This window comes from Papaver somniferum, chromosome 9 (genome assembly GCF_003573695.1).
Source record: "Papaver somniferum cultivar HN1 chromosome 9, ASM357369v1, whole genome shotgun sequence".
Classification (NCBI taxonomy): domain Eukaryota; kingdom Viridiplantae; phylum Streptophyta; class Magnoliopsida; order Ranunculales; family Papaveraceae; genus Papaver; species Papaver somniferum.
Window position 1 is genome coordinate 61,294,122 of NC_039366.1, and position 15,054 is coordinate 61,309,175.

At 36.4% G+C, this 15,054-nt stretch overlaps 1 protein-coding gene across 1 annotated transcript; it reads right to left on the bottom strand.

Annotated features, from left to right (window-relative positions):
- Window positions 1-4,790: 4,790 nt before the first annotated feature.
- On the bottom strand, window positions 4,791-6,402 carry LOC113313175 (thaumatin-like protein 1). The gene is made up of 2 exons (XM_026561914.1): window positions 6,279-6,402; window positions 4,791-5,556 (listed from the first exon to the last, which is right to left on the bottom strand). Exons 1-2 carry the CDS (start codon window positions 6,337-6,339, stop codon window positions 4,880-4,882), a joined length of 738 nt encoding a protein of 245 aa, XP_026417699.1. The 5' UTR covers window positions 6,340-6,402; the 3' UTR covers window positions 4,791-4,879.
- Window positions 6,403-15,054: the final 8,652 nt, after the last annotated feature.

Below are 15,054 nucleotides of genomic sequence, written 5' to 3' on the forward strand. Positions count from 1 at the left end.
TTCCATTTGAAAATTCCCTGCCATATTGGTTAAGCCACAACAGTAGTAGTGCCCTCCAACTAGTAGCAGCAAAAGATAAGTAGCCAAAATTCCCATAATCACCCCTGTGAGGCTCTCCAGCACTTGACTCCAATCCTTGCAATCCACTGTACAGCCTCTACAGTCTGGTGTTGTTGCAGGGTGACTAAGCAGAAGATATGAGTCTCTGTTTCCAGCTATGGCATGAGTATTCTGCCGTCTGTCATCTTCCTTGCGAGGAACTTCAGAAGTATGCGAGAGTATGTCCACGAGATGCACAATAACTTCAGCGCAGGTCCTAAATACACATGTGATTATTGTTAGAAAAGCGGGAGCGAAAATTTCAGTGAGACATGTTCTTGGAGAAGACCCATGTAAACTGTCGTCTGGACCTGCAATATGCATAGGAACACCATCGAGCTGAGAGTAATAGTTTATTGCAACTTCGCACCTCAAGGAAACTACCAGCATCAACATCCTTGGGACCTCAGTATTAGCCATGTTTCTACTATATTCAGGGAAATCTATAACAATAAAATATCTAGGCCTTCCACACGTCCACTCTCCTGTCACATGAAAATTAGAGTAAGCGCCCTTTATCTTCGCAAAAACTGCGGCCAGGATCCACACAGAAATGTGTACCAGTACACAAGCAAGCTGAACATCACAATCTGCTGCGAAATCCCATCTCAAGAAAACCCATGTGCATTCCCACATTAAGATTGTCAAAAGTAATTTGAGTGTGAAGTGTATTCTTACAAATATTACATGAGGTCTAGCCGTGCTTCTTATCACCACTCCATAGACCCAAGGTGCAGGTAACAGAGAGTGCGAAAATAAACTCATGCTTAAAATATCGATATAACTTCTTAACAGCTTACCACCTACACCACTGTCACCCTTGTCAATCAACACAAATACAATCAGACAAATGAACTGAAAGTCCGACTGGTACTCAAGATTATAAGTCAGCTCAAGAACAAATCCTCTATAATATTTATCCACTAAATTTACCCGAAGAAAAACAAACCCAAATCTGAAATCCCATTGCACAGAACAAGAAGTCCACATACTGAGTTCAAATTCCTTTCCACGGTCAAATAATGTACGGGTATAAGTAAAAGAAAGATACAAACAACCCATACCGAGCAACCTGCTATTGACTAACATGGAGCTTGCAGATTGTTTTGTAATAGATGTAAGAAGGTGCAAACTATGAGAAAGAATGACTGAAGGATGTGGCTGTGCATATTTAGTGCTGAGAATGAAAACTGAATAGGAACAACAACACATAAAATGTTCTTTCATTGCTCCTCTTCTCCACAATCCATCAAATGTGACTCATATAGCATAAAGCAAATCATGTTGAAGCTGCAAATGAGTATCAGCTTCACCACCCTAGCAACTCCACACTACTACACTCCTAATCCTTCGACCCAATATCGCTAATCCCATTTCAGTTCCCAATACTCTAATCAACAAGAGTAACCAAATGTTATTTCTTTCATAGTTTGTAACAAACAGCTTACTGGCATCTTGAATTTCAGAATGATCAACAACAGCACAAACAAGAGCCATCCAATGTATAACCCAAAAATTTGATTCATACCCAAGGTTAGGAAGTAATCGAACAATCAACTTCTCATAAAAAATCCAGGAAGGAATTGCACACTTACCTCGATTATATATCCAGCGAGCAAATAGCTTACTCGTATAACCATTGTCAGTAGTTTCAAAAATTATCGACCTACTGGCTTTCATAAACAACAATTGAAATTGATACAGATGTTCATAAAGCAACTTCAGAACAAGTCTCCTATAGTATGCATCCAACAATTTCAACTCTACAGAAAATTTAGAATACCTTTTCAGAAGTTCAAGTACTTTCCCACGGTCAAAAACTCTACCCATTTTGAGCTGTAAAAGGAAATCAATTCCAACACCATTCGAATCCACAACTTTACTCTCACACATTTTACCAGGGTCAAACGAATGAGTAAAGTCCCAATGGAAATAAAAACAGACACCATCATGGAGTAAACTCCACACACTATCTCTTTGTGGCATTCTTACAAACTGATTACTACTAACATCACCAACACCAGTTTTTTCAAATACCAACACACTTGAATTCATAAACAACAAGTTAAATAGATACCCATGTCTAAAACCTTGTTGCAGAACAATTTCACCTGTTGTTTTATCCAAAATATTTGAACTCACATAATCATAAGGAATCCCAAATTTAGGAACAAGTTTCAAATGGTGTTTTCCACGATCAAATAACATTCGAGAATAATCATATAGAAGAGCAAAACGGTTATTACTAATTACCTTGTTGTTACCACTGACGAACTCCTTCAAGCTTGGGAGTTTCGCATAACTACCCTCAACTTCTGTAATATGAAAATTCATCTCATCAGGTAAATCTTCCTCTTCCTTGAAGAAAAACGAAGGAATGAGTAATTCTAAGTCGAGACAATCATCATCTTCTTCAGTTTCAACAAAGAGAAATCGAGGAATCAACTCCAAGTCGATAGAATCATCTTCGTTATCAACATCAGTAGGAACAGATTCGATTTCCTCAGACGGAGAGACTATGAAATTACCAATTGAATTAGCAGAGTCTTCAACTTTTGATGTCGATCTCAAAAACCCCTTTAAACCATCAACTAAATCGGTCTTAGAATCGGAATCCAAAATTGAATCTGAAGTAGCATCATGAAGTGAATTTGGAGTAAGAACTTGACTGAATTCAGGTACCAATTCTTTACTGAAAACCTTCTCCTCCTTCGTAGCCTTGGTATTCATAACTCCATTAAGGAATTGCTCTGGTAATGGTAGTATTTTAATTGATTCCCATCTAAGATTGGCGATGGAGATTTGATAATTTGTTTCCCAAAGACGATAATTGCGACTTACTGAAGGTACATCGTTAAGCAGATCTTGATATTTTCTCTTCAATTCAAGTATATGGCTATAGATTGCACATGTCGCCCTAACTCGATACAACAAATCCCCATGGATCGAAACGAAACTGATACCAATTGTTATGTACCTAGACGTACAATAACAAGAACTGAATCATAAACACTGATAATCTCTCAATCCTCACGGATCAAGCCTTCTGGTTCACAAGGAACACAACCTAAATCGTTAAAACGATCTTTTTGGTTATTGATTTCTTAATCTCCTCTTACAGGCGCATAGCTTATAAAGCTAGGTTTTCCAATCCTTACATCCAACTACCCAAAAGGCAACAAGTGATTTCATCTAAACCACTCATTACAACTCAAGTAACACTAATTAACTAATAATGAATACTAATTATATTTACTAACTACCAGCAAAGATATTGATATGGGCACCCTCTTCCAACCATAGCAGGTACATGACAGGTCCTGCTGGTATTCAAGAAGCGTAAGGAGCGCGAATGTAACCGAATTGTTGTGAAAGTTTAATTCGGTCTCAACTACATTCCAGTACGAAGTTTTGATAGTAGGCTATTTGTGGTTACCTCATTAACAAAATTTCTGGTGTTTGTGTTATTTCTTTTCCCCATTATATTGTTTATCTTTATAATTGAATTATCAGAGGTTGTACGTTAAAATAAATTCTAGTGGATAAGTCCATCACAATTGTTGGATATGACTTGATTGATTCTTGGATATTGATTTTTGGAATCATCCAAGTACTCTCACAGTATAATCAGGTTCACATACTAGTGTCTGTAACATTCTGATTGTGAGAGAAAGAGATATAAGCTCTTTCCTGAATGAGATTCATTAAGTTGAACTCTCGGAATTATATTTGATTTTAGTCCATACAGGTTGCCTAAGAAAAAGTTGGTGGTGTATTTTGGTACCCACGTTTCACCTATCTACCCCGATATACAGATAATGGAAGTTTCCATGGTTAAGGAAAAGGATTTTCCTGCTCAACTTTTCCCAACTTAATTCAAAAATCTTAAAGATTCATTTCTACCATTTTACCCATTTTCAGATATTTACAACAATATATTTGTAACACTTATGCATGGCTCCGCCCCTGCTCACTTTGGTATTTTGTTCTCTTGATTAATCTTTCTATCGTTACAATCAACAATAACATCACTTTCATTCTTGTTATGTATTCTCTCTTCGATTTAATTTGGAATGAGATTTTAGGAAAACATATATTTATATTAATGTATCTCGTGGAATATTTATAGTGTTAGAAAACAAAAAAGAGGCTATGGGATACAAGATGTATCTTCATTTAAAAACCAAACATCGTGATTATTTAAGAGACAAGGTTAGTTCAAACCAATAGTCTCAAAATCTGAAAATTTACCGTTTTTAATGTAAGATTATATTTGTTGCAAAAGATTTTATAATCAACTATATTCTGGTGACTTACCCAATTGTAACTTTTGACACCGTCATCAAATGTGAGGGATACCTAGGGATTTCATTTTTGTATAATGTCTTTTCAGGCAAATGAATTATCCTGTTATCTATGACTAAGAGTTAACTTTCTCCAAGATCTATATTATAGTTTTTCTAAGGCTATGATTTTTTTTACAGCCAAATTATACCTTAATTAATGAAACTATTTAAATTTTTAATTTTGAAGATGAAAGACAATTGTTCATAATAGAAATAAATAACAACATTTGTTTTGACTTGTTGAACATTAGTGTGTTGACTGGTTGCAACATCATGAAGCTAATACAAGGAGAAATTAATACGCATCGTTCCAAACTTATAACAGTAAAGATAAACACATATAACTAACCTTTTTAACTAAACTAACAAACCATTTGATTCTTTTATTATTGATTCATTCAATTACAAGGGAGTACATACCCTAAGATTCCTATTCAGGGACAAAAAGTAATGAGGTAATTACCACCAGAAGCACAGGTAAATGTACTACTTTTATCATCATATGCATAACTATAAGCTTGAGGACAAGAATCTTTAAAGATCTTCGAGTAATTTGTTGGAGGGCAAGTCTCAGGAGTACTGTAAGCACCGGTGCAACAATATTGAGGTTGTTGTAATGCTTCACAAGCACTCTTACAAGCAACTATACCGCCATCAGAACCCGCAACACTTAACTCGGGTGGGCAAATAGAATTAATACTAAATGGACAGCTAGTAGAACTGCAACCACCAGATCCACCTTGTGGAGTGATAGAAGCAGGCAAGTTATAACCATCAACGAGGCTATTATCGTAAAAATCATTATTACCACCACCGTTTAGAGTGAATTCAAGTAAAGTGGCTGGTGGAATAGCCCCAGCTCCATTGCATCCAACTTGACCTGATGCACAATCTGCAGTTGTGCAGGTGAACCTTCCAGAGGAGTCGGTAAAGCAATCGGTTCTTGCCCAAAATCGACCTGACCATCCAGCTGGAGCATCTAAAGATGTTGATGCCCCTGTTGCTAACTCAAACCCAGTGCTAGATAATTGATCTCCATTACCAGTCAATGTACCCGGCCATACTGTGTATGGGCAATTGTTTGTAAACGTAAATGTAGCAGAATATGAACCTGTAAATTTATTTACGAACCATTTTATTGTTATTTAACCAATAAGGAAAAGAAAATCAAAATAAATTTCAAAAAGTGTATTATTATTTCAGGACGAAATCAGTTTACATTTATCCACACATCAAAGATATACAAGTGTAAATACATAATCATATAAACGTATTGATGTTATACAATATGCATAATTTACGAAAGATTCAAACTTTTAAATCACCCCAAGTTTTTATTTGTTACACTTCCGTCACATGATTTGGGTGATCTAGCGCTTGAAATTTCTAAATATGAATCATCACATATACTAGGCACATGGATGTACTTAATGTATATACACGCCTGATATAACAAGACGTGATAATTCAAAAAGCGAAGTGTTCACATACATAATCTTATAATAATAGTTAAGAAAATACGAAAAATCACTAGATATTATTGAGAAAATTAAATTTTTGGTTTGTAATCGAAAAATCGTGATAAGGAAATATTTTGTTACTGGTCTATGATTTAGTATTTGAATAAAATTTAAAAACTAGTTATTAAAGTTCAAATTTTGTCGAACCTCTACTTTTAGGGGTTTATGTGATTAAAAACGCAACAATGCAATGTTTATTTTATGATCGATGTTCACAAATGTTGTAACATACTTATATTTTGCAACCTTACAAAATACATAGTCCATTAAAAAGGAAAAATAAGATAGAAATTAAAAGGCGATGAAACTATACCTGATATAGACACCAGAGCTAAGATAATGGCGAAAAACCCTTTGTTTTCCATCATAGACATATTATTTGTTTCTTTAACGAACTGTTCTCCTTCTCCGTCTTCACCAAAGTATACGAAGACAACAATGAGTTCTTATATTATATGTTTATAATCGAAATAACTACAAGTAAAATTGATTTTAGATCAATAAACAAAATCTTTGGCATTTATGGTAAAAAGTTAATAGTCTTTTATCTATGTATTGAGTGACTTTTTCCCCTGATAAAGACTACTCAAATACAATTGGCATTAATACAATGAAATCTTAGGCTTTAATGCACACTTGTATATGGGAGCAGTCATTAATTGGGTATTACTTTGTAAAACTTACAAGACTTGAAAATTTATCCTATATTTTTTAAATAGTGTTTTATCTTGAGCAATAAAAGGTACTATTTATTATCCAACCTAACAAAACAAAGTATTTTAGTACACGCAAAACAGTGGTGTGCATATCTTGATTCCTTAGTTACACAACTAATATTAGTTAAGCTATAGATTTTGGTAATAAGTCTTTTCGCAAACCCTATTGTACGTTTAGATACAAAAGAAAGTTTGAAAGTTGAGAGATGCAATATCTAAAACCCATATATTTTGGCTTGCCTTGAACCTTGACCCTCGAGAATACATCCATTTATATTTTGCAAGCAATTAAGGGTGATTTTATACACAATAACTAAGCGGATGGGAACACGCAAAAGGAAATATCTTTCTTCGGATTATGATATCCTCAGTTATACTCAGAATCTACTGATATTAATACTTACAATTAAAATTCAGAATATGTTGACACTTTATTTTTAGTATCCATGATTTAAATTCAGATCTTGTTAATGTTAACATCTACAATATTAATTCAATATTTTCTAATGGGCTATTTAGCGTTTCCTCCCCTGTAAAGATCGCTAATTTGTGTTTCCTCCCTAAATAAATCAAAATTAGTGTTTCCTCCCATCGTTACTTTTTCCATCTAAATTCCAGTTAGCTGAGTTAGCAAGGATGTACGCGTGGAAAAAATATACACGTGTCGGCCAAACTTACCAAAATACCCTCATCTGTTTCGTTAAATTAAACCAAAGTAACGATCTGAATTGTTCTCCGTCCCAAACGAAAATAGCAAAAAACCATCAATTCTTCGTGAATGAATAACAGTTTCAGTTGAAGTTAATAGCTCGAGTTAATGGTGAAGGAAGAAAATAAATTGATGGTTGGAATTAATGGTGAATGAAGCTTAAGCTTGCAGACGTCAAAATAAAGAGTTTCCATCGGTGAATGATTCTCATCAAAAACTATAGATGTGATTTGTGATTCTGGTGAAATAAGACGAGAGGTTTTAACCTATCATTTAAGGTTTGAATAATTTGAGTAAAGTCTTGCGGTTTTGGGATGCATCAGATGATATAAACATGAGAAATTGGATTAATGTTGTTAGGGTTTTTAGAATTGAGGATGAAATTGAAGTGTAAATTATGAAGATCCAACAGTACTGCATAGTTAGATTCAATCCAGTCGACATAATTCTTCCTCTATTTCACTCGATTCTAACAAATCAATATCACTATCCGAACCCAAATTAGAGTCGGTATCATCCTCTCATCATCATCATGTGCAAGTATCACAGCGGTTAAGTAGCTGCCCTCATGAACCCTCTTTTTTGTTTCTCACTCATCAAGGGTTTTCCTGTTCTTCTTCTTATTTCCGCTACTCATAAATCCGATCAAAAGAAAAAAATGGTTAATTTTGATTACACTGTATGCAGAGCGATCGAACAGGGGTTCAGGAGATAAACAAATGTGAAGGTGACAATCATCTTGTAGATGGGGAAAATGATTTACTGGTTTTTAAGGAATTGAGGAGACGACCGTGCAGAGGAGACTCCTTGAACCGAGCAAACTGCTCAACCTCACACAGATGCACTGCAAAAAAGGGGGTTCTTTGAATTCGAGAGATCAATATGTAAGACTCCATCCTAAACCAAGACAATGGTCGTTCCAGAGTCAATTCGGTCACAAGAGAGGATGGGTCGATCTTTAGGAGGGAAGATGAGAAATGTGTGAGATCAATGGTGATCGAAATTATAGGTGCGTTGTGTATTCTACGTGAAGAAATAAGATAACTTCTGATTGATTGAATTTGCTCTGTTGAGAGTAAAATATTCATACGATGAGTTCGTGTTCTCTTGTTGTCTGTTTGACGAAAGATTGTTTGTTGTTTCAATCATGATTCAGAGACTTATTTATATTGCAAGAATTGTAAACACCTTGATCCCATGAAGTGTGACAGTTTCTGGAGTCAAAGAGCGGGGAAGTGGAAATCGTGTTAAAACCAGTTGTTCATCGTGCTGAGACTTGGTTGATTTTCCACCCACTACTTTGCTAACTCCTCTAAATACTTGCACGAGTTTCTCACATTCTCATCGTGTATGAACACGTGATGTAGACTGCCAGACCAAAACCCTAGTTGATATCCCCCATGTGACACAATTGATGTCTCTTGATTTTAGTTAGTCAGTTTCTGACTTGATGAGACGATGAGTCTTTGTATTGATGAGTTGAACAAATGTTCTGGGACTCATGAATTGAACGTGTCTATTGAGACAGAGGTATATAATTGTCTAATAAATGTTGATAGTTAAGGTGAAAAACTATTGCTCATTTGATGGATCGTTGAATATTGATAGTTGAACCAATATTCCTTAGTCTGAGAAAATATTGCTCATCTGAGCAAATGTTGCTCGTTTAATGAACTATTGGTAACAGAACCAAATAAAATATTAATTTAAAATACTGGCAACTGAATCGAGTATGATAATTAATACGTTGATCACGGGATCAACGTAAAATTATTAGTGTTTGAATCTGCTCAGAATTATGTTTTGCATAGCTTTGGATTCGAAACCCTAATTTTGATCAATTGCTTATTAATTGATGATTCATTGAAAATCAACCACGAAGTGAAGGAAGGACCGGCTGCATGGGATGATGAGTCGACCATGTAACGCCCAAATGCTCGAGTGAGAAAATACCAAAGTCTCTTGAAGACCAGTTGGTGAAAGGATGATTAAATGCTGGTTTAATCTTTTATTAAAATAATGCTCGTCTAAGCCTTAGGGGATAAAACCTAATTATGAGGAGATGAGGGACCGACCAAGGGGTCATGAAACCGGCCCTGGTTGGTCATGGGACCGACTGACGATCGTTTTATGAAATTCCAAATTGTTTGGAAGAGTTTGAATCTAATGTGAATAAATTAGGTCAAATGATGAAAATGTGTGGGACCGGCCTCTTGCAAGCCAAAGAGCCAACCTTGGTCGGTCAAGGTAATATGCTCATGTCACCAAAGTGTTCGTGTCTCAGTCCTGAGAATTTTGATATTTTCTGATGCGCGTTTGAGCAACATTTTGAGAAAATGTGAAGAAATCAAGGTTTTTGCTCAAACTGAAGAAACTTCATAAGATGAAGGAAATGATAATAATAAAATAAGGAATTAATAAGTGTGGGACCGGCTATGGCTAAGGCATGGCCGGCCGGACAATAAGCCCGGTCCCATAACACTTTTCCTAATTTTATATTATTTTCATGATTTTAGGGAAATACCATGAAATCAAGGAGTTTGTTGAAATAAAGAAGTTTTCCTTAAAGTGAATGAGTTTCCATGAGATGAAGGAAACAATGATAATTAATAATAATAAAATAAGGGGCATGTGAGACCGGCCACGACTAGGGCATGGTCGGCCGGCTAGGTCCCAGTCCCGCGAGTCTTCCCTAATTTTATATCTTTTCCTTGATGTGAAGGAAATATCATGAAACCAAGGAATTTCATGGGATGAAGGAAATAATAATAATAAACTAATAAGGAATGCAACGTATGGGACCGGCCACAACTAGGGCATGATCGACTGGCTAGTGAGCTTGGTCCCGCGACACCTTTCCTAATTTTTATTATTTCCTTGATACGGAGGAAACACCATGAAACTGAGGAGTTTCCTTAAAATGAAAGATATTTGTTCAAATGAAGGAATTTTCATGAGATGAAGGAAAAATAATAAAATATGATAAAATAAGGAATTAGGCATGGGACTGGCAACGGCGTGACTGACCGGCCGGTGGGCCCAGTCCCCTAGCCCCTTAGCTTAATATTTTATTATTATTATTTTTCTTCCTATTTTGCATAGGTTCATCGTTCCTTCGTATTTTTGAATGCTCGTTCGTGCATTATTGTTGAATACACTTGCACCATTTTGGTCGGGGCTTACTCGATAGCGGCTCAGATGTCCACACGTTGAATATTTATCACTAACCCATGGAATTCTGCTGGGAAACACCATGAATTGAAGTAATGAAATATTATGAAGAATGTAAAATATTTTCTAGGGATTCATTTAATGAATCTAATGATTTAGAAATAATTAATTGATGGCTCTATACTAGCACGATCGTCTAGGAGCATTAATTATTCAAGAATTGGGCGATCTGAGCTTGTTAAAGCGTCATATTTCTTTTATATAGCCAGGGAAAACATTGTTACATCCTGAAGACGTTATTGCTCTATACTAGCAGGCAAGCTGTCTAGGAGCCGTCTAATCATTAAGATTCTATACACATGTCTTTTATATATTCAGGTAAAGCATTGTTATATCCTGAAGACGTTATCGCTCTATATTAGCAGGCAAGCTGTCTAGGAGCCGTCCAATCGTTCGATTCTATATAAAAGTGATTACTGAAATTGTTCAGTATTCATGAAATGCGTCGTTGCCTCAATTGAGAGACTTCACATTCATGTAAGCTCTGAGAGATAGTATATTCAGTCAGAGGTTCTTGTGGCATGAGTTGTCATGCTTTAATGAGAGACATGAGCCTCAATACTCATCTGATTGCTGGATCAGGAGTATGTAAAATTATGGTTTTACGATTTTAGCCTTTGTCGAAAATCCACCATCAACATTAAGTCCCCTACTTAGTGAGGGACAGTCATGTTCCTCAGTCAGCACTGGATGGTGATTTTTCTAGTTACAGACGAACTAAGCAATTGAACTTAGTCGTAAGAAAGAATGTTACCGGATTTTCGATTGCACGAGCGAGCCATGGCTCGACCGAAGATCCCAGTGGTATGATAGAGCATCTTCTAACGATCTTACATCGGTGTGACACCGCTGATTTGGTGATGGAACCTTGGTCGATTTAGGATTCACGGGTCCGGGACCAAGAAAAGAAATCCTTGTGGAATTAGGTTTTGGACGTTCGTTCGTTCGTTAGTTTAAGAAAATAGCAATAATCCCTAACTTAGGAGAGATTTTTCTTGTTATAGACCTGTGTTTAATGGTAAAATTTTATTTATGAGCTTTGTTGAAAACCAAAATTTTACCTTAAAAGTGTGAGTTTTCACAAAATTGAAATAAACCCTCGTTTCAAAGATGTACGATCGTACGAGGTTTTTTTTTTTAATACGTGAATATTCACGAAAAATATATCATATATATATTTTATTTATTTACGTGAGTTTTCTCACGTTAAATTTTTTTGAAAATTTTACGTGAGTAATTCACATTTTATTATTTTGTTAAAATCAATTGATTTTGAGTAATCTTTAAAGTAGACAATTATTTGTGATAAAATATTGTCTTGGTGTGAGTTTTTCATAACTCAATGGTGAATGTTCACACAGTGGAAATTATGTTCATGGTTTCATGAAAAATCAGGTTTCGATTTTCGAAAACTAATGTTTTGCTCATTTTGTAGGTTTAAAGAAACGAGCGAGTTTTGAAGTGTTAACTCTTGTATCACAATCACTACTGTTAGTGGAATCATAAACATGTAAGAGTTAAGAATTACCGTTTTTGCGCGTATTGTTACCATGTATTTGACTCCACACTTTTCGTAACAGATAATGGTAGCCCCGGATTATAGCCGTGTCTATGCTTCTTCTAGGAAACAATCTGGAAACACCAAACCAAAGATGGCGTTTTCGATGATGTTCATGCCGAGGTGAGTCATCCTGATACGAGAGAAGTTGATTCGTGGTACGCATCTCGATCAGCTGAGGAAGAGGACGGGCGAATATGAAAAGCTGAGAACCCGTTGATCATAGAGTTGAGTCGTATCCACCCGGTATGAAGGTTGATCGTTTAGCCAAAATCAATTTCCATGTTGAATGTTAGGAAAATGACCATTTGGATGTTGCCTATGATGATCCTGAACATCATCTCCAAGAGATTACTGCAAAAACATCCATCTGCTTGCGTCTTCGAAACTTATGGAACCGTCATGGAGGGACGTGCAGTATTACAGTGGCAGACTATCAGTCCACAATATTGGTGGGATCTTCTCTTCGTTCCTTCTCTTTATTCTTTCTTATTTATATAAAGGTGGATATATCGAGGTTTAAAGACTTTGTGGAAATACCTAGGTGAACGTCGCTCGACTGTGGGTGTTATCAATCCCGTCTAGAAATATCTGCTTGCATGTCATCCTCCCTGGAAGTTGCTGAAACTTCATATGATGTCGGTATTTGATGATTAACCCCAACTTTCAAAGCTAAGATAATGAGGAATCATATGCAAAAAGAATCCTTCAGTTTGGAGATGTCTAGGGCGTTCAATGGCGCATGCACATTCATAACTTGTAATCCCGTGCAAATTTTCAGATTTCATAAACCTGAGTGTGGAAGCCATATCTTTATGCTCGTATGTCCGATTGATGCGCCCTTTTAGTATGTTGTAGCAGAGATATAGACGAACATCTTTCATCAAGGAAGTTTTATCCCATTCCTCACTCATTGGTACTTTTTTGTAAACCCATGGCCTGAAGTATGTTGTATCTCGTTTGTAGAGGTGATGATAACATCATGTAGAAGACTTCGGCTTGTGCTTGTTCGTCGTGCAAGCTTTGGGAAGACTTTCGTGTCTTCATATCTTGATATGAATCATTAGTGATTGGAGAAGTGTGATCCATCGAGTAACACTTGGACGGATAGTTGATGAAGCCGGATGTTACTCCTGAGACCGTTGTTAATGCTGAGATCACAATTGGATTTGCTTCAGAGATCCTTGTTAGTGTTGAGACCGTGGAAGAAGTTTCTCTAGAGATCCTTGTTGATGCTGAGACCGTAGATTGATGTGGATTTCACGGAATTGGAAGAAAGTGTCCGGGGCGGAGAAGTCAAAAGTTGTTAGCGCTCCTTCCACCATGACTTTTCTTATCCGTGCAATTAGGATCACAAAACCAATGTTTGTTACTTCGTTTCAGAATCTTGCTCCATCAAGTATTGACGGTTTTCAATTCCCTACTGCTGGACAAGCAGTTCCCATAAGTAAATTTCTATGGAAAAGGAGAGTACAGATGATGCTTGCTCGTCTTCGGAGGATGGTGAAGAAGAAGAATCTCAGAATCCAGGACCAAATGGCCGATGATCCTCTTAATGTCGATGCTGGAAATTCTGACCCCTTGAACGCTTCAGAGGCCTCCCAAATAAGTACCCATCTTATATTTTCTTCATTGAAGCATAAAATTACTGATTTGTGGATGAATGAATCATAATCCATATGAATGAATGAAAAGTTTTGCCGAAATACGTCACCAGAAAATTCAGAACTCATCCTTTTAGCAAAAATACTGTAGAATCTTCATCCGATGCCGGATTTTTGTGGTCTGCCCCTGTTGTCTTATGCCCAGGAAATTTCCTAGCTTTAGAAAATAAGCTTTTTGGAGTTTGAGTATGTTTAGGAGTCGAAATTGACGAAACAGTAAACTTCCACGAAGTTTTCAGAAAATTTTCAGTTGGCATGTAGTTGAATGTTTCGGCTGTATCCTTTTGCTATCTTATCCAATTGATGTGAATTTTGGATATGTTGTAGAGAACATCCATACGAAGAGAATGGTATATGACTAAACCTTAGAGTCATTACCAATTGATCCCAGTTCATCGTCTTGTACAGGGCAGCGTAAAATTGACTCAGGCAAACTTGCTTGTAAAACGTCTTTCTTGTATCTTCACGTTTTTTGCTTATGTCTTGAAGGAATAATGAAGAACTTTGATGATGTTAGATCACTTATATCCTGAATTTACAATTGCCTTTGCTTTATATGTTTGGAGCGCTCTATTCTCATGTAATCATCATATTAGGTGTCGAGTGATGAAGTTGAGAATAACCGAGTTGATGGCGATGGTACGAGCGGTATTGTGAATCAAAGAACTGGCACAACCATTTATGTACCTGAGGAGGTTGTTACTGAAACTATTAAAGAAACTGAATCTCAGGTCGTCATCACTTCAAGGATAAAAGAAACCATGTCAAGGATTGAAGAAACCACTTTAATTGATAGAAAAAACTACTCCAATGATTGAGACTCGTATAGTGGTGCACGAATACCCTAATGCAGGTATTTCTTTTGCTTCTTCATTCAGTGAGTTACTCCTGTATCATGAACTAGTTGGTGGATTCAGCATACTGGATATGCTGGCTTGTATGAAAATATATGGAGCGGTACGGTCATATCATCGTTACCCAAGACTCCAAACGTGTTTACTTCTTGACAATGCAAGTAGGAGATATCTTGCGTGTCATAAACGACATACAAACCAGAGCTAGAAGTAATGTTACTCAAGAAATACCCTTTGATTGGGAGTACAACTTGGAGAATACTTGGCTTCAGTGTGAAGTGGCTTGGTCAGAGAATAAATATTATCAAAGATTCTTGTGAGAAGAACATACCCTTTCCCAATGATGTTGTGATGGAG